Source organism: Phyllopteryx taeniolatus, chromosome 18 (genome assembly GCF_024500385.1).
Source record: "Phyllopteryx taeniolatus isolate TA_2022b chromosome 18, UOR_Ptae_1.2, whole genome shotgun sequence".
Taxonomy (NCBI): Eukaryota; Metazoa; Chordata; class Actinopteri; order Syngnathiformes; family Syngnathidae; genus Phyllopteryx; species Phyllopteryx taeniolatus.
The window spans coordinates 5420369-5445270 of NC_084519.1; the positions used below are offsets into that span (position 1 = coordinate 5420369).

Here is a 24902-nt window from a genome sequence, read left to right on the forward strand (position 1 = left end):
AATACAAATCCCTTCCCAAAACTAGAAAAGGAAAAAAATTATTTCAAATTGGTGTTAATTTAGGTTCAGATGTTTCTTGCCTTGATCATCTCAGTGACATTTATTTGGTAAATGTCAAGCTCACTTTGAGCTCTGGAAGGTTTGTCCTACTATCGTCATGAAATCTCATTTCACATCACATCACATTTCTCAGCAATATCACCGATCGCAACCACAAATAAAAAGGTCCTGGTGAAGTGATGTGTTTGTAAAAGCTCTGCATTCTGCAGATTTTTTTAATCTTATATCAATTTGTTTACAATTGTCTAACGTTGATTTAAATACATTTCCTAATTCCCTTTACTTTGTCTTTCTTTGTGTTGCTGCAATCAGTGTGGCACTCTTGTGTTCTGTCTGAGCAAATCCAAAGTCCCTGTAATTGATGTTCATCCTTAATGACTTTGTTTTTCCAACAAGGGTTATAGCTAAATAGCTATGCTTTTCGGAACAGAAACCCAGGATTTATGACTTGAGGTTAGTGTGGCTTTTTGTTAGAAGGTTCCAGGTTTGATACACTTAATTTCCTAATTAAATTAAGTGTTGTCACCATAGACATACAATAGAATGTTCTTGAGAGGTCAAAAAAGGCAAGGATAAGTGTTTAAATGAAATTCCCATAACTTTTTATGCACATCTGAGAAGATGTAGTGTTCTGTACAATATAGTCACAAGATGACTTGGAAGAGGTTCTCTGTCATTCAAAAGAATCATCAATGTGACCATGTTGAATGCTTTTCATCACAGAAGGTACAAAGACCTTACATATGTTATGGAAATCCATTTTCTACACCGCTTAAACTCACTAGGGCGTGCTGGAACCTATCCCGGCTAACTGTGGGCAGGAGGCAGGGTACACCCTGAACTGGTTGCCAGCCAATTGCAGGGCACATTCAAACAAACAACCATTCGCACTCACATTCATACGTGCGGACAATTTAGAGTCTTCAATTTACCTACCGTACATGTTTTTGGGATGTGAGAGGAAACCGGAGTACCCGGAGAAAAACCATGCAGGCACGGGGAGAACATACAAAATCCACACAAGTAAGGGCAGATTTGAATTATAAATTGCTCCTTTTAAGTGTAGTTTTTGAATAAACTGTCTTGTTCTATACTGATTTTGCTAATATTTTTTCAGAGTTAAGGGTGAATTTCTTGGAACCAGCTCAAAGGAGAAGGAGCTTAGTTGGTCATCCCCGAAAATCCTCACAATCTTATGATCTTTTCTCATCAAATTGGTCTGTTTTTCCCCCATTTCATTCAAATGTTTCAAAATGAGTAGTGCTCTCTGCTGACTGTTGTAACTTAAACTCCTTTGGCAATGGAACTGTTTTTTTAACTAAACAGATTTTAACTAATGTCCATAGATCATTTTACTCTTGAGACTATGTGAGTCGTGGGATGCACATGTCATGGAAACAACGAGTCCGAGCTCTGGAACTATGAGCCTGTAATTTATCAAAACAGAATACAGATACAGTAATCCTCCCCTACATCGCGGTTCTTGCGGCACGGTTCCGCTATATTGCAGATTTTTTTTTTACAGTTGTTACTCTTTAATCTTTAATACTGTTTGTGCAATATTTGTGTGCTCTTGCTCTCTATCAATATATTATATGTGTTTAGGCCTGCCACGATAGCAACATTTTTTAGAACAATGTATTTTCCCCAAAACTTTGAAGAAAACGATAGTATCGTTGATGTTTTTCTATGCCACTGATATAATGATATTAGTGCATAAGGAAGGCTTGTACACAGCTTACAAATTCTGCCCTAGTAATCAAACATATGAGCACAACTGTTTAACGTTCTCTCATTTACAAAATAAAAGTAGGGCTGCATTTCACAATAAGAGGAAGTAAATAAAAAGAGAGTGTTATACGTGTTCCAATAAAGTGGTGAACTTAAGAAAAATAAAGTTCGAGTTTCCCCTTTTCTGTTTGGCATCTTGACACAACAGTGACGTCTCAAACAATTTAACATAGTTTAATTTAACAAATCTTAATTGAACTGTTTTAAGTGGTTATGTTTGTTCAAAACCTGTTTTGGTTCATAATGGCATTTCACATATTATATCCACTTAATAAGAGCTCTCAGTGAAAACTTCCCACTTGACAGTCTTTGTGCATCTTCACTTAGCATTTTGTGACATATTAATACATTAGGTTCATGACTGTGCATTTATAAGCCTAGACCAGCTGACTAGGAATAATAAAAATATTCTTTGTATGACTAAAAGTTTGGGAAGTGTTCAATTCATTCAAATTAAAATGAAGAAACCTCAAGAGAGAAAAATATTTCCTTCATCTCCCTTCACCCAAATCCTCCTCCGTTTGGGTACATGACGATGATCCATTTTACTCTTATTCGTCTCTGGCATCATTTACGACGTTTTTCACCTACTTGACTGAACATTTTGCCACTTACAGATCATCAAATTGGCCATACGTCACAAAGTGACTACACTGAGCAAAAAGAAAACTGTATGTGCCATTATGGTTGCATTGTATTGTCCTTGTCATGGTTTAAAAAAAAAAGAGATATCAGATACTTTAAGACTTTAACTCCAGTAATATTCTACAAGGTGACTTTAACTTATACTAAAGTTATTTTCTGTTTAGATACTTGTGATTTTAAATAAGTATCGCTTTTGGGTACTTTATACAAGACTGCCTATGCAATTCTTTCTTTTTTAGTTTCCTATTCTACCATGACTACACGCTTACAAAATCATCTGGAAGGCCTAGTATGCTGTCAAAGCTGATGCAAAATTTTTCCAGTTTTAGGTCAATTAGGATTATCAAAATTATTTCTATTTGCTGAATGCCAAAATAATGAGAGATTTTATTTTTACTTTTTTAGATGTTTTCCTTACTTTCTTCAAAGTCAGAAGTTTACATACATTTCATTAGTATTTGGTACAATTGCCTTTAAAACTGTATGAGTTGGGTCAAATATCCTTCCACAAGCTATCTTTGGCAGGAATTTTGGCCCATTCATCCTGACAGAACTGGAGTAACCGAGTTCATAGGACACCTTACTCGCTTACTTCTGCCCATAAATTTTCAAAAGGATTGAGATCAGGCCTTTGCAATGGCCTCTCCATAACATTGACTTTGTTATCCTTTGCCACTTTGTAACCAGTTTGGCAGTATGCTTCAGGGCATTGTCTATTTGGAAGACCCATATACAACCAAGCTTGAACTTCCTTGGCTTATGTTTTGAGATGTTGCTTCAGTATTTCCACATAATGTCATTTCCTCATGATGCCATTTATTTTGTGAAGCGCACCAGTCCCTCCTGAGGAGAAACAACCCCACAACATGATGCTGCCACCCCTGTATTTCAAAGTTGGGATGGTGTTCTCAGGCTCACAAGCTTCGCCCTTTTTCCTCCAAACCTTATGATGCTCATAACGACCAAACAGTTAAATTTTTTTGTTTCATCAGACCACAGGTCATGTCTCCCAAAATTAAGGTCTTTGGCTCTGTGTGCATTTGCAAACTGTAATCTGGCTTTTTTGTTTCTTTTGGAGTAAAGGCTTCTTCCTGACACAGTGGCCTTTCACCCCATGCCGTTACAGTACTCGTTTCACTGTGGATAATAAAACACTTCAGCCAGCATCTTCAAAAGGTGTTTTGCTTTCATTCATGGGTTGATATGCACATTTCCGACCAAAGCACATTCATTTCTGGGACATAGAACCCATCTCCTTCCTGAGCAGTATGATGGCTGGATAAGGATTACAGTGTGCGCGTAATCATGACCACATCTTAACACTGCTGTGACTCGTCCAAATTACCAGCGAGTCAGCAGTGCAGTCAGGAGACAGAAAACAGCCTGTGCACTAGCGATAGAAAACGGTCGAAATTCACCAATAATTTCTCCTTCAACGCATCAAACAAGAAACCATCTAATTCTATACAAACTTGCTTTTCATCATTGCTAGTAACTTGACCGTTTGAGATCGAAGCTTGTAACATTTTGACATTATTTCTTGAAAACACTTACCAGGTTCTACTGGCCTCTCCATGTTCCCATCAAGCTCAAATGCTCCCGTATGCTGGTCATATGTAAACCGAAAATGGTTCTGGGTGATCAATGTCGCAAAAAAGTCGATTGTTTTTTTGTTATTTTGTCCAAGTTGCTCGAGCGAAAATATGACCGACACTTAAAAAATGTAAGTCAATATTGTCTCCTACTCCTTCTGAAGCAATTGATTGATCCTTCTATGATTATTTTGGGAGATTATTGCATCAATTCCAAATAGCCGTCGTAAAATTGTAGTTGTTTGTTTACAGTTATGAAATCGAGTGGCCGCTTGCTTGTAACGCGTTTTGACCAACCAAGTTACGAGCACGATGCCTATTTCTAATAAGTGCCTCTAAGAAATCTCGCCGTAGAATGTCATTAACTTGTTGAGTGGTAGGCGCACCCTTTTAGCAGATATCGGCGAAGTGGTTGCATGATTTTGCAGATATTTTTCACACTGTGCCTATTTCCGTTGATGACTGCTAAAGTGTCACACTTCGGCGTTGGTCAAAAACCACAAAAATTTGTTTGACATGGTTTATTGCAAAATAATTGGAGGTGTAAAATTCTTCATACAATATTATTTTATATCTACATGTTGATACCTGATTACTGACGATACTGTTGTGTGTTAATATTTGATGCCTTTTAATGTATTTTGTCATTAATAACTGCTTGTAACATTTCATCACATCCGTGGAATGACCCATATATATTTTTTCCTCATTTTAAAATTTACTATTAAACAATTTATTGCAGATCCATAAAATTCTGATTTAAATTATCAATTAGAGGCTGTAATGTAACAAAATAGGTGAATACTTTTACAAGGCACTGAATTTATTAAGCTGTTAGCTAAAATGATTACTTCTTATGCAATCTAAATCATCCTCTTACTCACTCCTCACCAGCATCATATGGCAGCCTTGAATCTTAGTGCTATTTTATTTCTGCTACATAGCAGGTGGCAGAGCCAGTGTTGACACATATTACCACCATAACTGGGCTGAAATACATCGAATTAGTTACCCATAAATAGAGTGCAATATGTCCATGGTTTGACAGCAGTTTGACAGTATGAGGAAAATTATATGTGACAGGTGTGAAAGTTGACAGCTATTGCGTGCAAAAATATGTAATGGTCATTGGTGCAGGTCATGTTGTGCTATAGCTCATGTACAGCATTAGCTAATTAGATGCACCAGTTGGCAATCAGTGGGGCAATAATTCCAGCTGCAGGTCAGGTGAAGTACACAATAAAGCTTTCCGTGTCGATGTTTCATTGGGGGAAACGTAGAATCAGAATCATCTTTATTTTGCCATGTATGTCCAAAAAACACACAAGGAATTTGTCTCCGGTAGTTGGAGCCGCTCTAGTACGACAACAGATGGTCAATTGACAGAGAACACTGTCACTAACTGGATACCTCAACGCCTCAGCTCCACCTAGAAATTCTGTCCATAAAATTTATGCTCAGAATATGTGACCAAGGGCAGCTTTGGTGGAGTCCATTCCTCACTGGAAAAAAATCCAACTTACTGCAGACCAACTGACGCCGGATGCACAGGGACCAAACAACTATTTTGAAAATGTAAAAAAAATAAAATAAAAATCTGATTCATGCTACATCTGGTGGTGTTCATGACTCCCCCAAAGACCCCATTCAACCCATAGTATCATTGTCACCCACTCGCTGCCAGCACAATTTTGTTCACTCAACTTGAATTGTATTACTCCAAGGTTTCCAGCAAGATTTAAATTGACTATTCCAATATCCTTATTATTGACATGTTGGAAGAAAATATGTTGGCAAGAAAACTTGTTCTTTTACGAGGTGCACAGCAGCCGTTGTTAATGAGCATTACTGCCAGAGTTGAGTTAGGTCTAAAATACCGTGTTATAGAGCCATGACTTGACAACGGTATGACAGGGTGAGAAATAGGACATGTGGCATGAGAGTGTGAAGAAGGTCGTTTTGGCAATGCACGAATGTAGTCGGGACCGAGACCCGCACAGCTTTAAGAGAATACCATCCACATCAGACGCATAGTTGCACAGAGGAGAGCCCCTCCATGCCGGCGTATGCCCGCCTAGGCTTAGGTGGCCCAAAAAGGACTGACACGATCATTACGCGCGGAGGACCAATACCCCAAAACACCCAATCCACACTTTCCGGAGATATGCCTGCCAGAGACCTGATAAGTACAAGATAAAAAAAAAACAAATAAACAAGCCAACAACACCCAACCCCAGCGCCCCACACCAAAAATATCTCCCCACACTAAGACCCTCCCACCGCCCTATTACAACTCTCCACACGATTTAAACCTAACAACTCAATTCTAAACAACAACAACAATCAAACGAACAACTCCGCATACCCCTCTCTCCAATTACAGAACGACCAAGTTTGCCCCTAACAGCCCACACTCCAAACCGTTATGGCGCCCCAAAGTCAAGACCACCGCCCCAATCTCCCCAACTGCCCGAAACACTACTCATAACCGATAAAAATAAAATTTCCCAACCCTACATTCAAATACGTCATCCCCCCTTCTCCAAAAATGTTCCCCCCCGGGAAACTTACCCCTCACCCCCGTTCAAAATTTCCAATTGCTCCCTACAATCACCCGTACCAACGGAACCAAACATTTCCCTTAATAAACCAACAAACTAAAAGCCTTTAACCATTAATCCCCCCAATCCCTCATTCCTAAAACCACCTATCACCATACACCCCACCAACTGCATTCAAGCGACGCTCCCCTGCAGTAATTCAGTATTTCAATCCACCCCCTTCCCACAAAAATAAACCCGTTGTAGTGATGCAGAATCATTAAGACCACCCTGTGTTTTTGTGCACCTAAACGGATCCCACAGATCCCTTGCCAATTCAACCTATAAACCCCTTCAAACCATCGCTCTAGACCTCAACCAAGGGCGAAAAAAATACTCCAACCAAACCCAGTCCCCATACCACTCCTAGTTCCCCAATGTTGCAGGACAAGAGTAGGCGCACGACCGCCGGCAACCGTCTATAGTGCCTATACCCGCACAAAAGGCACCCAGCGACCGCCAGAACGACTCCTAGCCCATCAAGCCCGCACGACGTATCAACAACGGCAGGAACCCCAGGGGGGGGGGGCAAAAAATGAGCAGAAATGAGAACACATTAAGTGTCAGAAAAGATTGAAAAATAACTATCTGAAGTGCCATCTTTGACACAGTTAATCAGAATTTTAGAATTCTGGACACAGTCACTGCAATGTTCCTTTTCAGTGTCCAAAGGCAACCCATTTTACATTCTCTGATGAGTTTTGAATTGTCATGAATAACGTTCCAGTGGTTAAGAGGAGTTAAAACCTGACAAGTAAGATCATCACTCATTGAGTGTGACTTGCCTTGAGCAAAAGAAAGAAGCGAGCACAACAATCGCTGAGCATTTTCTTAGACATTCAGATTATGGGAGATGTTTATTTTTTTTTTTTAAAGATGACAAATAGTCACATGCTCGAGCTCAGAAAGAAGAGAATTAAAAAAAACCGAGGTACGGAAAATGTATACAGTGGTGCCTTGAACATGATGGTGTGGGGCTGCTTTCAACAAATGGTACTGGTAAACTTCACATTATTGAAGGAAGTATGACTGGGCAAATCTACCGAGACATTCTTGACAAAATCTGCTCCCATCTACAAGGATGATGAAAATTAAATGAGGGTGGACATTTCAGCAGGATAATGATCCAAAACATACTGCCAAGGAAGCTCTCAATTGGTTTCAAAGAAAAAAAATACTGCTGGAATAGCCCACCCAATCACCTGACTTGAATCAAATTGAAAATCTATGGAAAGAACTGAAACTCAAGGTCCATAAAAGAAGCTCACAGAACCTTCAAGATTTGAAGACTGCTTGTGTGGAGCAATGGGCCAAAACCACACCGGAGCAATGCATGCAACTAGTTTCTCCATACAGGAGGCATCTTGAACCTGTCATTGCAAACAAAGGCTTTTGTATTAAATAAATACCAGTTGGCGTGTTCAATACTTTTTCCCTGTGTTATTTCACATTATTACACATAATTTCTCATCTTATTTGTTCTACTTTCTTTGTAGTAATGGATTACTTGGTTGTTCCCAACTACTGGTGAAACTTTCATGTCAATAGCACCTTTGTAGATATATTTAGTGAGAAAATGGTGATGTGTTAAATACTCCTTTCAGCCGCTATATATATATATATATATATATATATATATATATATATATATATATATATATATATATATATATATATCAATGCGTATGGGTGTGTACATTATAAACATTGTGGCTTACAAAATATGCGCCAGGTTTTTGAAATTTTCATGTCAATAGCACCTTGATAGATATATTTTGTGACAAAAATGGTGATGGGTTAAATACTTATTTCAGCCGGTGTGTGTATATACAATATATGTATATATTAATGCGTATGGGTGTGTACATTATAAAAATTGTGGATTACAAAATATTCATCACTTTTTTTTCCATCCATCCATCCATCCATTTTCTGAGCCGCTTATCTTTTTTCACAAATTTAAAAAATTGTGACATGCAAGTGTATTGAGTTTACCCCCTCAGACCCCACAAACAAAAATCCAGACATGTCAGGGATACAGTTAAGGAGACACTAGTTAATAATATAATAATTCCATCATCCAAAAATGGAAAGCGCATGGCACAACTACAGAAACAACTCAGCTTTTTATTGTCATGTAGCTCACCTGTGTTTTGAAACTTTTACTGTGGAACATACTAGGCTGTTTGTTGCCAGCCTCCGGGCTCTGCTTTGTGGTCCAGCAGAAAGTACTTATATTTGTAACACATTTGTACATATAAAGGCCTTGCTCTTAATAAATGTCTTACCCTAAATACACACCTGGTGCACTCTGTAGTGGAGTAAATGAAAGTCATTGGCCACAGTATTTAAAATGTTTTTGTCGACTCACCCCATCAGGCATCCTCCCTTTTCTGTTCTTGTGTTTTTGCAGAGCAGTGAACAACTCTCCGATAGCCTCAATGAAAGGTATGAGTGGACCCATAGACCTATAACAATCTGGAAGCAATGGTCCAGTAAAAGAAATGGCATTGACTGCAGAGAGAAGGGACTTGTGCTGGAAGGGAGATATATACTAACGAGTGGCTCCACTTTTGAAATCTCTGAACATGTCCTTCAAGGCATGAACCAAGGATAATGGAAACGCATGTAATCTCTCATGTAAACATCATTTCTGCAATTTGCTGTTCTTGTACTTGAAGCCTGAATAGCCCCATTCTTTGAAAGCCTTTGCAAAGGAAGTGAGTTCACAAATATTATGTTCCAACTTGTTAAAGAGGATGCCAGATACCAAATATTGTACTAAATATTTTTCAGCCATGTAGCATTTTCAATATCTACACTAAACAAAAATATAAATGAACACTTTACATTTTGCTCCCATTTTTCGTGAACTGGACTCAAAGATCTAAAACTTTTTCTACATAAACAAAAGGCCATTTCCCTCAAATATTGTTCACAAACCTGTCTAAATCTGTGTTAGTGAGCATTTCTCCTTTGTCGAGATAATCCGTCCAACCTCACAGGTGTGGCATATCAAGATACTGATGAGACAGCGTGATTATTACACAGGTGTGGCTTAGGCTGGCCGCAATAAAAGGCCACCCTGAAATGTTCAGTTTTGCTTTATTGTGGGGGTCTGGGGGGTGTCAGAAAACCAGTCAGTATCTGGTGTGACCACCATTTACCTCACGGAGTGCAACACATCTCCTTCGCATAGAGCTGATCAGGTTGTTGATTGTGGCCTGTGGAATGTTGGTCCACTCTTCTTCAATGGCTGTGCGAAGTTGCTGGATATTGGCAGAAACTCAAGTCGGTTACGACGACGAACTGCAGTCAGGTCGAGACTCCGATGAGGACGACAAGCATGCAGATGAGCTTCCCTGAGACGGTTTCTGACAGTTTGTGCAGAAATTATTTGGTTACGCAACCCGATTGTTGCAGCAGCTGTCTGGGTGGCTGGTCTCAGACGATCTTGGAGGTGAACATGCTGGATGTGGAGGTCCTGGGCTGGTGTGGTTATACGTGGTCTGCGGTTGTGAAGCCGGTTGGATGTACTGCCAAATTGTCTGTAATGCCTTTGGAGACGGCTTATGTTAGAGAAATGAACATTAAATTCACGGGCAACAGCTCCGGTGGACATTCCTGCAGTCAGCATGCCAATTGCACACTCCCTCAGAACTTGCGACATCTGTGTATGTAGAAACAGTTTTAGATCTTGGAGGCCAGCTCACGAAAAATGGGAGCATTTATAGATTTGTTCAGTATAAATTAAGCACTATATAGGGTGGACAACAGGAAGGGATATGCACTGGCTTCACAGTCATCCATCTGCCGCTGCAGAACACACGTCATAGTTGTATTCAGTGATTCAAGGACTTTGTCATAGCAAAACACATTTAAACATGATATGGCACACAATTTGATACCCAAGATCCCAGATTAGCCTAATAAGCCTCAAGACTTGTGAAATATAAATAGAATAGAAAATGTTATGAGTCATATTCACAGCATGGACAGAACTGGCATCTGTTTCTTTAATTTGATGACATTTTATTCATTTCTTTTCCATACAACTTGTCCTGCATTAGGGCTATGGGTGAGCTCCAGGTGGGGTCACCCTGGACTTGGTCACCAGCCAAACGCAAAGCATGTATAGACAACCATTCACACTCACATTCACACCTAAAGAAAATTTGGACTTTAACTGACTCAAGATGAATGTTTTTGGAGTGTTGGAAGAAACTGGATTTCTCAGAGAAAAACCATGCAAACACAGGGAGACCTTAAAACTGTGAGGCAGACATTCAAGCCACTCTATCACTGTGTTGCCTTTTCTTCCCATATAGCTAAAATACAACTTGATTAGAACTGTCCATATTATTGAAAACATTTTGTTTTCTCAAACAGCTCTTATGGTAAATATACAATATCATCCTAACAAAATCCCTTGAGAACAGTCTGCCGACACATATCCGAGACACTCGAACCATGCTCTTCTTTTTGGTACTAAAAAAGGACAAGATCGCAAACAATGCTGTTTTCGTACACTCATATATTCAATACATAATTGTAAAACTTAAGCACTACTGTACAGTAACGGTTCTGGCCCTGCACAATCTGCATGCACTTGGACAAACCTCAAACATATTACACGTCAGACATTAGAATATACATGATGGACAAGCTAAAATAATACATTAAATGAATAAATAAATAATACATACAAATAATTATTTATTTTTTTGTTCAACCAAAGAAAGAGTGTTATTGCCAAAAAACACTTTCTTTGGTTGAACAAAAAAAAATTATAATTCCACTTGGCATAACTTTCCATTCAGCGGCACGGTGGCCGACTGGTTAGAGCGTCAACCTCACAGTTCTGAGGTGCGGGGTTCAATCCCCGTCCCCGCCTGTGTGGAGTTTGCATGTTCTCCCCGTGCCTGCGTGGGTTTTCTCCGGGCACTCCGGTTTCCTCCCACATCCCAAAAACATGCATTCATTGGAGACTCTAAATTGCCCGTAGGCATGACTGTGAGTGCAAATGGTTGTTAGTTTCTATGTGCCCTGCGATTGGCTGGCAACCAGTTCAGGGTGTACCCCGCCTCCTGCCCGATGACAGCTGGGATAGGCTCCAGCACGCCCGCGACCCTAGTGAGGAGAAGCGGCTCAGAAAATGGATGGATGGATGGATGGATGGATAACCTTCCATTCAAGATAACCATCACTTTTCTTTTTCTATTTTTTTTGGGGGGTGGACCTACCTACACATTCACTGCAAGATTGATGCTCCTCCTTTTGGCCCTCCATCAATAAGCCAGAAAGTCCCAATCAAAGTGGATTTGCATGATCCAACAGCTCCCCCAAGTTGGCCTGAAAGAAGTAATTCAAGTAAAACCTGGTGAGCTGATTTTAATGTTAGAATCTAATTTTAAAAAAATACCATCACCTACAAAGCTTGTAATAAACTTGACTTATTCTTTTGGCAGCTGTAATTCTCCTAAACATCTCCATATACCGCTGGGACTGTATTTATATAGGGTAGGCAAGTAATCAGTAACTGCCAAATTCTAACAACTTCTATTTCCTTGCTCTTCCAAAGTGTGCTTTGTGTTTACAAATGATGTCTGTGGACAGGCATTTAATACAAGCTACAAACCAGATACATGCTAAATAACTATTTCCACCAACTTATTCCTAAAACGCAAAAGATGGTTTGGATTCTTAAAGGACTCTTTGACACTTCAAGATCAATGCAGTTTTGCCAAATAACCATCTGACATAAACAATTATGACTGCTTTGCTAATGGTCTCCTTAAATGCTGTTGTCACTTGTTTGTGGAAAACAAGGCTGGGACAATTGACAAATGGCAACCCATTTTCTGATTCAACTAAATTTGTTCAAACTAGGGGAATAAATGAGGCTATAAATCCTGCAACAGTATACAATTAACATCTACTCGAATGGAGAGCGTTTGGCAAGACAATCGGCACTGGATTTTTTTTCACTCAAAAACATGCTGTTTAAGACAACAGAAATACACCTCAGGCAGAGCTGACATATACTTATATGCATAAATTCTATATGCTGAAGCTGTAAGTCTGACAGTATTTCCCCTCCGGGGTGAATTGGGTGATTGATTTTTAAATGTCTAAGCATCCAGGTTTCCACTTGTGTTTACATCACAATGAATGGAGATCCTGATCACTCACTGCCCATGCAGACTATGAGAAGGGGTGCGTTTAGGCATTAGATGGAACTTTACTGACATCTCGCGGTAGTACAATGAACAGCAGAACATTACAAGGAACTTCAATGTAAATTACCCATTCAGTATTTTTGCAAAACTACACAGTTTGGTTGAAATATGATTAATTAACTTGGTAAAACAATAATCTCCTGACAATACAACCACCACATGTGTGTGTTTTAAATGAGTTTTCTTAATGTGCAATTTAAATTTCCATGGTTGTCGTCCAAATGACCATACTGTATTATTAGCTCATGGGCTATATATAATATTGTAATGGCAACTACCGTATCGCAACTTTTTTCAAAAAATATATACATTATTTTATTGAACTATTTTTATTTTAACCGTGCGTTTATTTATTTTACACAACTAAAGTAACAATTAGAATAAATCAAATACTATTAAGAATTGTCTTTAATAGATATCAAAGTATGCTATGTGTGCTTGGTGAATAATAAACTCAAAAATAAAAATAAATGAAATATGGCTATTAAAAAAGAAGCCCAGTTTTAAGGGCTACATGAACGAGTTTGATGGAGAATTGTGCTTTTTTTTTTTTTTAATATTCCATTCAACTAGTTTTACTTTGAATGTAATTCTGTATTATACAACTAACATTTGTACTATGCAACTCAATAATAAAATAAATTAATTAAAATAAAATAAAAAGCGTTGGTTGTGAGCACAATAAACTAAAAACGGGTTTGATGGACAATTCCGACAGCGAGCGAGTAAAAATGTGCAATGTCATGGACTATTTTCATAAATCACTGTGCGGTGTTGACACCACCCATCAATTAAGAAACCTCATAAAGTGCACTTAAATGGCTTTCAATGTACAGCTTGAACGCTGTTACCATATAGACGCTGTTGTGTTGATACTGTATTGTGTACCAGTAAATAGACAGTACTGCGTGCTGATAGACTCGAGGTATAACACTCCATTGACGACATTGCACACGTATTACCCGCAAGGCAAAGTGTAACATTATAGGCCCTTTACGTGTACACGTAAATAATATAGCTCGACGAGTGCAAGTGGATGTTACGTACTGTACGTCTTTGTACGGCACTTCCGGTCCGCGTCGTTAGCATCATCGCACTTGAAGCTCGACTGCCACAATGGCCGATGTACCGTTGTATTTAACGAACGTCTGCGTGTCCGTGGGGCAGGATGTGGACGTGGAACGGGTCTGTGAACACGTTCTTCCTTTCCTTGGTTGTTAATATTCTCGCGTTATTGCGGGTTGTGCTTGTCGTCACGTGACAGCCGGCGGTTAGTCGTCATATTTTTATTTTATTTTTTTATTTTTTTTTCGCGTGCTCGTCGTAAAATTGTAGTAAATGTATTCATGTTCTTCATGGAGTCTTATCAGATTCAGAGTCCGAAGACAACCACGGAATTTGAGAGGGTTGAGCTGGGCGACAAACAGAGACGGCACAGCAGGGAGAAGACCCCTCGAAGGATCATCCATTTCTCCAGCGGGGAGACCATTGAGGAGTACAGTACCGATGAAGAGGAGGAAGACAAGGAGCCAGAGAGGAAGGACCTGCTCTCCTCTTCTGCTGATGCGGTGAGGGTGAGCAAGCACACACAGTTCTGTATTACTGTATGGGTCACTTTCATATGAACTGATCAGTAACGGTGAATACACTTGTAAAAATAATAATAAAATGAAACTCTAAAAATATATAATTTAGCTTCTTTTTTGTTTTCCTCCACCTTGGTTTTATATGGGTAAATGTCTCCCATGCTTGAACAGCCGCGCTTAAAGTCCATCCATCCATCCATTTTCTGTACCGCTTCTCCTCACTAGGGTCGCTGACGTGCCGGAGCCTATGCCAGCTATCTTCGGGCGAGAGCCGGGTACACTGGTTGCCAGCCAGTCGCAGGGCACATAGAAACAAACAACCATTCGTACTCACATTCACACCTACGGGCAATTTAAAGTCTTCAATTAACCTACCCTGCATGTTTTTGGGATGTGGGAGGAAACCGGAGTACCCGGAGAAAACCCACGCAGGCACGGGGAGAACATGCAAATGTCCACACAGGCGAGGCCGGGATTTGAACCCCGGTCCTCAGAACTGTGAGGCAGATGTGCTAACCAGTCGTACACTGTGCCACCTGCGCTTAAAGTCCTATTTTAAAAATAGTTATTGATGATTTCAAATTTTCGGCATTCAACGTAAAGGCAATCCTTATTGACAGAGTAAATGGTGGGAGCCCACTGAAGTACACTTCTTGCGTAACGGTAAAGACAAAAGTGCATAACAGTAGAGACAAACTACATAAAAATCATGTGAGTGGCACAATTTACATGTGTTTCCCTTCAAACTCTACAGATACGAGTGCATAAATGACTAACTACTCATTAAACCCATTAGATACACTCTTGTCTTCATACAATCATAATAACGGTAAAGACATGCAATAGTTACGACACTTTCACAAATTCATACATATGCATTCAAAACTCAGAAATAACGGCATTTATGTTGCTGTCTGCTGTTATGTGAATGCAAAATTGCTGCCTCATCCTGGGACTTCAGCTCACAGATCCCTCTGGTGTATTGCAACAACATAATGACACGCTCTCCAGTGACATTAACAGTAAAGACCACTTTTTTAAAAGAACCACTAAAATGCACTTGTGTTAGTTTTCATTGAAAACGACATATGAAGCAATAGGATAAAAATCCTATGTATCAAAAAAATGTAATTAGTATCTTCAGAAAACATGTTCAAATCATGAAACTTCATTTCGGAAACTTATGAAACTTCATTTCGGAACCCTAACGGTCAACACATTTTGGCAAAAAAAATTTGGGGGGGTAAAAATGTTATTCTATGTGACAGCTAAAATTCTTCCCAATAAGTCAAAGGTCCATTTATCGGTCAGATTACTTGCGGCAATACTGTAATTGTTCTAAACGATATGTAATTTTCATTCTGAACAACAAAAATACGAACGGAAAGAAAATGTCAATTCCATTTCGATATTAATTGGAATAAATACTTGAATAGAACAAAACATAACCCCTGTCACAAAAACAAACATATCAGGAGGGCGTTAAGAACATTTTTCTATTGGAATATAAACACAAAGAACCACAAGAAAGGAGGAAACGTGTGCTTGCGTGTGTTTGTGTGTATGTGTGTGTGTGTGTGTGTGTGTGGGCGATTCTTATTCTTATGGCATGTGTAAATGCATGTTAATTTGGTAGTGCTGATAGACAAGCATCGGTCCCTATTGTGTGTGGTGCTAAAAGACAAGCATTAATCGTATTAATTTTATTTATTTTTTTATTTAAAAATCTTTAAAAACTGTATAGTGAACCCCCCGTTTAAAGTAGGGGAAACATTTCAGATTCATCTGTGGCAGCGGGAAAATAAGTGTGTGTTTGTGTCTGAGAGAGAGACAGAGAGAGAGAAACCATGTATTTAAAATATTATATCCCTCCCATCATGCTTTAAACACATTTGAACTTGTTAAAACACACTTCAACTGTTTAAAACACACTTCTTTAAAGTATTCCTTAGCACCTGTTGTAACACTTTAGCTCGCACAGTTATCTAAATAACAGAAAAGTGTGCTTACTTCAAGCTCCATTTGTCACTCCCAATTAAGGTTTACAGGAAAACTGACACATGAAACAAAACAGAATGTCAGCATTGTATATTTAAACACCAAAATGTTTAACCAAACCATATACAACCCCAATTCCAATGAAGTTGGGACGTTGTGTTAAACATAAATAAAAACAGAATACAATGATTTGCAAATCATGTTCAACCTATATTTGATTGATTATACTACAAAGACAAGCTATATAATGTTCAAACTGATAAACTTTATTTTTTTTAGCAAATAATCATTAACTTGGAATTTTATGGCTGCAACACGTTTCAAAAAAGCTGGGACAGGGTCATGTTTACCACTGTGTTACATAACCTTTTCTTTTAACAACATTCAATAAATGTTTGGGAACTGAGGACACTAATTGTTGAAGCTTTGTAGGTGGAATTCTTTCCCATTCTTTCTTGGTGTACATCTTCAGCTGTTCAACAGTCCGGGGTCTCCATTCTCGTATTTTACGCTTCATAATGCGCCACACATTTTCAATGGGAGACAGGTCTGGACTGCAGGCAGGCCAGTCTAGTACCCGCACTCTTTTACTACGAAGCCACGCTGTTGTAACACGTGCAGAATGTGGTTTGGCATTGTCTTGCTGAAATAAGCAGTGGCGTCCATTAAAAAGACGTTGCTTGGATGGCAGCATATGTTTCTCCAAAACCTGTATGTACCTTTCAGCATTAATGGTGCCTTCACAGATGTGTAAGTTACCCATGCCATTGGCACTAACACAGCCCCATACCATCACAGATGCTGGCTTTTGAACTTTGCGTCCATAACAGCCTGGCTGGTTCTTTTCCTCTGGCCCAGAGGACATGACGTCCACAATTTCCACAACCAATTTGAGATGTGGACTTGTCGGACCACAGAACACTTTTCCACTTTACCTCAGTCCATCTTAGATGAGCTCGGGCCCAGAGAAGCTGGCGGCGTTTCTGGGTGTTGTTGATAAATGGCTTTTGCTTTGCATAGTAGGGTTTCAAGGTGCACTTACGGATGTAGCGCCGAACTGTATTTACTGACATTGGTTTTCTGAAGTGTTCCTAGCCAATGTGGTGATATCCTTTACACATTGATGTCGGTTTTTGATGCAGTGTCGCCTGAGGGATCGAAGGTCACGGGCATTCGATGTTGGTTTTCAGCATTGCCGCTTACATGCAGTGATTTCTCCAGATTCTCTGAACCTTTTGATGATATTATGGACCGTAGATGACGCAATCACTAAATTCCTTGCAACTGTACGTTGAGGAACATTGTCCTTAAACTGTTCGACTATTTTCTCACGCACTTGTTCACAAAGAAGTGAACCTCACCCCATCTTTGCTTGTGAATGACTGAGCAATTCAGGGAAGCTCCTTTTATACCAACTCATGGTACCCACCTGTTCCCAATTAGCCTGTTCACCTGTGGGATGTTCCAAACAGGTGTTTGATGAGCATTCCTCAACTTTCTCAGTCTTTTTTGCCACCTGTCCCAGCTTTTTTGGAACGTGTGGCAGCCATAAAAGTCTAAGTTAATGATTATTTGCTAAAAACAATATATTTTATCAGTTTGAACATTAAATATCTTGGCTTTGTAGTGTATTCAATTAAATATAGGTTGAACATGATTTGCAAATCATTGTATTCTGTTTTTATTTGTTTAACAAAATTTCCCAACTTCATTGCAATTGGGGTTGTAATATTGTCTAATGAGAATCCACTAGCTTAATGCTAATATATACTATGAAACGCATTAGCTGGGCTAATGGTAATTAGCATAGATGTTATGGTAAATATAAACCTTAAAACTTAAACCTCAGAGTTGCCCACCATCTTGCGGCACAACGTGATACTACACCGAAGGCTCACAACTTAAAATTAGGACTTGCCTGTATATGAGGTGTGTCCAAATGTTTCCAGGATATTTGTCACAAAAATATATATTTAAAATGCAGACTCCTTCGAAGTAATCACTTTGAATTCAAACACTCTTTCCCAGCATTCTCTGCCCCGCCGGCTTCATGCACTTGTGGAAAGATTCTTCTGTGATCATTCGCAGCTCCATCATCAGAGCCATTTTGATGTTGTCCATGTCTTCAATATAGGTCCCTTTGAAGACCCCCTTGAGGTTAGGAGAAGAAAAAAAAAATCACAGGAAGCCAGTTCGGGTGATTTGGGACGTTGCTCTAGCATGGCGATCTTCTCCGTCAGGAACTGTCAGATGCTCAGGGCATAATGAGCAGGCGTGTTGTCATGGTGAATCAGCCAGAGTTTTCCTGCCATAACTCTCGTCTCATGTTGCGCATTGAACTCGCAAACGCCACAAGATCTCCTTGTAAACGTGGTGGTTGATTGTCCAGTCCTGGAACAATATCAGACACTTTGCAGTGTGAAACTTAAAAGCCAAAAGAACCGTCTCAAAAAGATCAGAAATTCCCCTCACTTAAGGGTATACTGCACTACATTTTAGCCTTAGTTTGAATGTGATTGATCAGTTCTGTACACATCCTCAGTTATTAGAGGGTGGGCACACCTCCTTTTTTTTTACCTTCAAAGATTTCATTTGTTTTCTTTTTATTTACATGCTCTTATTTTGAAATTCACAGCCCTACTTTTATTTAGTAAATAACAAAACACACAGTTGTGCTCATATGTTTGAGTACCTAGGCAGATTTTGTAAGATGGGTACCATTCTTGAACGAAAACATGAAGGGCCAGGCGAAACACATTTAATTTTATTTGAATGGGATTCAAATTAAACTGTCAAGCATTTCACAAAAGCATTATCATCAAACAAAACATAACCATAAAGAAATTTATGATGGTTGCTGTTAAGTCATCAGTCGTATTTAAAAAAAAACAGTATTTTACAAATTCTGCCAGGGTATGTAAACTTATGAGCACAACTGTACATATTATGCAGTCATACGCCCCCCTGTCATATTGGAATGAAAGTGTAGGCTACACCTTTTTCATAACCTCTAGGTGGCGGTGGTATATTAGAATGAAAGTGCACACCTTTCTCATAACCTCTAGGTGGCGGTGGCATATTGAAATGAAAGTGTACAGCTTTTTCATAACCTCTAACTGGCGGCATACATTGGTAAAATGGAAAAGTTGTTTTAATTTTCCCCTATACCTATGTATAATGTGCACAACATTACACAACATAATGTGTAATTGACGTTTGACATTGTGGGGGGCGGGGGGAATGCGCATTATACACGAGAAATTATGGTATGGAATTGCAATTTATAGTATGTCATTTGCTTTGCAGTCAAAGATGACTTGGGGTCCGTATTTCTTGTTCCACATGTGGAGAGCTGCAACATCAACCTTATCAGGTTTGTTGATTAACACACTCCATGTTTGCCTTTGTTGTCTTTGCAGACATAAGTTATTACATAATAAAGAAATCATATTGCCAGTAGAGAAATAAACATCCTCTGAATAATATGGTAAGTATTTATGTATTTATAGTTGCTTTGTGCTGCAGGAGATCATTCTGGAAATGATGGGGTTGTCTTTTTGTCTATTTTTGTTGTCCCTTTGGCTGAGGGCCTACAGAGCTAAACAAATTTTATGTTAACTGCATCCACAATTTGGCAATTTCCACAGTATTCTGCATTTTTATTGTCAAATTTTGTAATGCCATCTGTGTTTTCCCCATCATAAATAGGATCAGACACACTACTGCTGTCTACCCTTTGTGTCCTAGTGGGAATCAATAACCAGTTTTAGTTGAGAATCAGTTCTGAATGGAATGCTGCAGCGACGAGCAAATGTCACCTACATATCAATTTATTCGGTTGTTGTTGTTTTTTGTTGTTGTTGAACAAGCAATTAATGACAATTTTGTTTATATGACACTATGAACTGCAAACAAAGAGTGTAACCAAAGTGTCCCTGTAGTTAATAAATATGACAATGGTACTTATAAAGTATGCAAATGGTTATTTTACAAGCTTTCACACTACAATGTTCTTCTGCTATATCGCAGTTCATGGTTCACGCCCGTCCTATATTGCTTAGTTGTAAGCAATCATGTTTTACGAGTTACGCTTACTTACTGTAATGCCCTAGCATCTGGGAAAGGAGAGCTCAAGTCAGTGATGTACTGGCGCGAGAAAAGTAAAACAGACACAGGAGCTGCTGTTGGCCACGGCTCACACCCAGACACGCACAAGCAAGACTTGCCGATATCACATGCGACCCTACCTGGCCCCGCCTCTTAGGCACGTGAATGTATTTAACATAGACACGACAATATGTGCAGTATTTTCTATACATTTTATGCTTGCAAATTTGTGTGTTCAAATATTTTTGTTTTAACAAGTTTGTTTTTTTAAATATATATATATATATATATATATATATATATATATACACACACACACACTCTCTCTCTATATATTGCAGTTTCACCTTTTGCGGGCGGGTCTGGAATGTATTTAATACCAAAAATATTATTTTACTTTCATACTTAATTTCAAGTCCCAACCTATTAGAGGTCCTGAAAGTGGATAGTGTTCAATCTTAAATGTAGAATTTGATAGGGGAAATAATGTAACTTGCTCTGGCAATATTGTATTTTGCATATCGGTGCCAGTGTAACTGGATTCTGATGAATCATTTTCTCACTGATGTCTTCCAGCATGTGATTACCTGGGGGAGAGGATGGCCTCCCTCTTTGGGATAACATCCGCCAAATATCAGTATGCCATTGATGAATACTACAAAATGAAGAAAGAGGTCAGTTCTGCAATGGCATTCCTTAGTCCAAGCACTTGATTGTGATTTAACAGCTTTAATGTTCACGGGTCCCTGTTGGAGGAGAAGGAGGAAAACCGACTGTCAGAAGAGGCCGAACATTCCTTTGACCAGTCACATTTTGCGGAAGGAGACGGGCCAATCACCAGGACAGAACTTCCTACTGCATCGCCTGATGTAACCTACCAGATTCAAAATGAAATTGAGGCACCTCCAGGCGCCAGGGTAGTCCCAGCTATTGTCACAGCAAACTAACCATCTCTACATGTGCAGTTAGTCACGTCTTTTTGAAAGGGACACTTGCATTGCTAAAATAAGAATCATGTATGTATGACATACGTAAATGGGTCACAGTAAACAACATTTAGCCTTCTGGCCACATGCAGACTATTTATCTGGTCATCAAAACGTGAGCCGTTATCTCCCATTTGTTGTTTATTGTTCATTTGTTTATATGCACATTTATTCATAAAGTTTCATAGCTTTATATTTAAATGTGGTATTCAAAAATCACTAACATTTTTCAGTGTTCTCAAATTGCCATTCTTGTTGTGCCTTTTCTGGAGATGTCTTTCTTCAGGCTACTGATTGTCTAAAATGGTCTTACTCTTTAGATGTGATACTGTACTACCCTTTGCTTGAAATGTGCTTGACAGCCTGCATTTTCATGGACTTTGTTTAACACCATTATGCGGAAAGAATTTTTTGAAATATTGAAGTATTTGTGGACATAGCATTCCATAGTGACAAGTATTAACAAATAACAAGCTGCGGCAACAATTGTGGCTACATTATTGTTTAAGCAGCATACACACATACCAAACATTGGGCTGAATTTGAGTATTTTACCCTTTTCCGATCAAAGTCAGCAAAGGCCAGATAATTCGAGTTCCCTAAAAGTCTCCAGAGCGGTCGTGGTCGACCTGTTAAAAAATGTGCGATTGCAAATCTTTAATGTGTGTGTTCAACACATAGGTCTTGATTGTGACTTGAAACAATAGCCAGTTAATAAGCAACCTGAAGCTTTCGGTTTGAAGCTGTTGCCAGACACAATAGAGGTTGAATTACGTCATTCACCACAAACAAATGACAAAAAAAAGCATTTGCCATTGCAATGTCCAGTATGTACCAGTTAGTGTAACTTCTATTCCTACTCAACAGCTACTCTTTCTTTGTATTTTCTGGTAGCGTGATGGCTCTCACAGGTCAGTCTTACTACGACAGACATCTGGTTTGACTCGCGATTGTTGGTGGAGACATCATTATGCATGTGGTGTGCTATGTTGGTCATCTCAAGTACACCACATACTATAAGAGCCATAACCACACTTCACATTTCCTTCATTTTTCCTCACCATGTTTGTGGGCTCTCACGTTTTTAAAATCAGATAAGATCTTGAAAATCGGTGTTTATGTACCCCAAATTAGTTAGAGGTGTCTTCAATTAACAAAAGTCACCTTTTTATATTCAACTAGAAGTAATGGTTTATTGTTTATTGGATTCATTCACTCTCCAGAACCATCTAGTGCAAAATCAAACACTAGAGCGGTCAGAATGTTATCATCGAAAGTTCCCCCCTTGTGCCGCTAATGGACCAGACACTGTCGCTGGATCCTCATTTCAATGCAATGCAGTGTCCTGTCTGCGTGTACTGTAAACAAGACAAATGGGAGCTGACATTAGTTTTCATTCCAACAGATGTATCAAGAATCCGACTTACCAGGCTATTCAGGACATACTCCATTCAAGTGGTTCACCATAAAACAGACATTCACCTCTGTGTTGTATTTGTCCATACCTAAGTTTGTGTTGCACTAAAGATTTGTGTTAAAAGCACTGAGCATATTGCTCAGCACATTATACACACCCCACATGACTATTTGCTGAGAGCAAAAGACTGATTTACTTTTCTGTGTGACTTTTAACTATTCACCAAATCAAGTGCAGATACAATATACACCTCATTGGAAACACTCCAAATTAAACACCGAATTTGCAAAGAACATTGGAATGCTCCATTATGATATACGGGTTTTAACAATATTTTTTTGTGGTTGTGTGTGTTTCTCTGGTATATAACTGCAATGTGTAATTTCAAGAGGTCTATTTTGTCCCCCATGTAGCGAAATAAGATAACCAAAATATTGTATCACAAACTTCTCTTAGGCTATTGTGTGGCAGTTCTGCATCACTGCAAACCACAAACACAATGGAGACACTAGTGTCTCGCAACAGTGCAAACTCAGCTTTATCATCTTTGTAAGAGGCAGATTTGTTGATACAGCCCTTGTATTCCATCTTGGTAGATTTTCTAACTTTACCTAATATTGTGGCCAGTGAATGTGATTCACTGCACCCAGGGCATTGTTACACAAGGTCTGTATGAAGACCTGTGACGTTTTACTTTTTGTAAATGTTTTATATTAATGTATTCACAACTCTGTGAGGGGGGGGGGGAATGAGACCACTTCAGAAAATGAAAAATGCTCAAAATACCATGGAAGGTCCTTTATTTTTTTCTTGTGGTCGCTTCCTTTTTCCAGAGCTGTATTTTACTGATTTTACACTTTATTTGGCCGTTTTATATTGTTTTCCGAACACTGGATTAAAATGTTAATAGTAAAAACCGTGTTTCGAGTTTGAATTTAATTTTCTTGCCTGATGAATCACACACTGTTGCAGTTCTAGTAATGAGTGTGAGAGGAAACAAAAGAGCCTGTGTCACGCTTTATAGCGTCCCCCACCGTACTTGTTACAGAGTGTCACCACTCTGAGGAGGATTTACTTGATGTCCAGAGTGACCTCTGCAATAATCATGCAGCAACAGTACACTCGCCAGCCACTTGTTAGGTATAACTGCCAATCTGATGAGAACTACAGTGTATATGTTGCCCGTGATTTACTGGCGACCAGTCTAGGGTGAGTTTGGGGTCTGCCTTTTGCCCGATGTCAGCTAGGATTGCAGCAACCGAACAGGATAAGTGGCAGTGAAAGTGGATGGATGGATAATCGAATAATTGGAATATCTGTGTAAAATAAATTTCCTGTTGTCACAGATCATTGTGGTGGTGCCATGATGCGACAGCGCATCTGCACAGTAGTCTAGAGTGCAAGAATTACCCATAATGCAGTCAGGCCACATTTGGCAGGCTTCTCTACAATGCCATCACTGACCAACAGTACCACCCACTGACAGTCTGCGCACAGAATGTCATGCAACACTTGTGATTAGTCATCATGCTACAACTTTTACTTTGAATAATAGGACAGATCTGGATTGGTAAAATGATCAACTGTGGAGGCTCGCGTTCATCTTGTTTCAAATTTGGAGCCAAAAAAACATTCCTTGGCTCAGGGGTCTCAAACCCATTTTTATCACAGGCCACATCGTAGTTATGACTTTCCTCAGAGGGCCGCAACGAATGTGAACCCATATAGATGAAAGATTACCTCATATACTGTAAATACATACAGGATACACAACACATTGATGAATAACCACTTTTGAAAACATAATTGAGTTTGTTTGCGTACCAAAAAGGTGGCACAGTAACCCAGAGTGGTTTGCACATCACCAGACAGTTCTGAGGT

The 24902-nt window shown here is 39.2% G+C and overlaps 2 protein-coding genes across 15 annotated transcripts in view; one reads left to right on the forward strand and one right to left on the reverse strand.

The window, feature by feature from the left end:
- LOC133468375 (uncharacterized) overlaps positions 1-14113 on the reverse strand; it is a 59963-nt gene extending 45850 nt beyond the window's left edge. For 5 of the 9 annotated variants that reach the window (XR_009785485.1, XR_009785482.1, XR_009785480.1 and 2 more), the window contains exons 1-2: positions 13975-14113; positions 11932-12040 (exon numbers count right to left, since the gene is read on the reverse strand). Coding sequence is in view for 2 of the 9 variants with exons in the window: in XM_061754212.1 (XP_061610196.1) it covers positions 11932-11939 (8 nt within the window). In the remaining 7 variants the exon portion in view is untranslated. Of the gene's footprint in view, positions 1-9059; positions 9167-11931; positions 12041-13974 lie in introns of all 9 variants that reach the window. The other 4 variants (XR_009785484.1, XM_061754211.1, XR_009785486.1 and 1 more) reach the window with 2 other exon arrangements.
- On the forward strand, positions 13982-23937 carry LOC133468374 (protein FAM177A1-like). Of its 6 annotated transcripts, none has more exons than XM_061754205.1 (6): positions 13982-14112; positions 14289-14501; positions 19818-19884; positions 21195-21292; positions 21374-21535; positions 23010-23937. In XM_061754205.1, exons 1-6 carry the CDS (start codon positions 14044-14046, stop codon positions 23127-23129), a joined length of 729 nt encoding a protein of 242 aa, XP_061610189.1. In that variant the 5' UTR covers positions 13982-14043; the 3' UTR covers positions 23130-23937. The 6 variants fall into 6 exon arrangements, with proteins under 6 accessions (XP_061610189.1, XP_061610190.1, XP_061610191.1 ...); XM_061754206.1 differs by having other exon boundaries at positions 21377-21535; XM_061754207.1 differs by having other exon boundaries at positions 14289-14495.
- Positions 23938-24902: the final 965 nt, after the last annotated feature.

Excerpts from the sequence above, each read along its gene's own strand:
- LOC133468374 (XM_061754205.1), top strand. The coding sequence starts at position 14,044 with ATGGCCGATGTACCGTTGTATTTAACGAACGTCTGCGTGTCCGTGGGG. Across the intron at positions 19,885-21,194 it reads TGCAACATCAACCTTATCAG|CATGTGATTACCTGGGGGAG; the intron begins GTTTGTTGATTA and ends GATGTCTTCCAG. Across the intron at positions 21,293-21,373 it reads ACTACAAAATGAAGAAAGAG|GAGAAGGAGGAAAACCGACT; the intron begins GTCAGTTCTGCA and ends TCCCTGTTGGAG.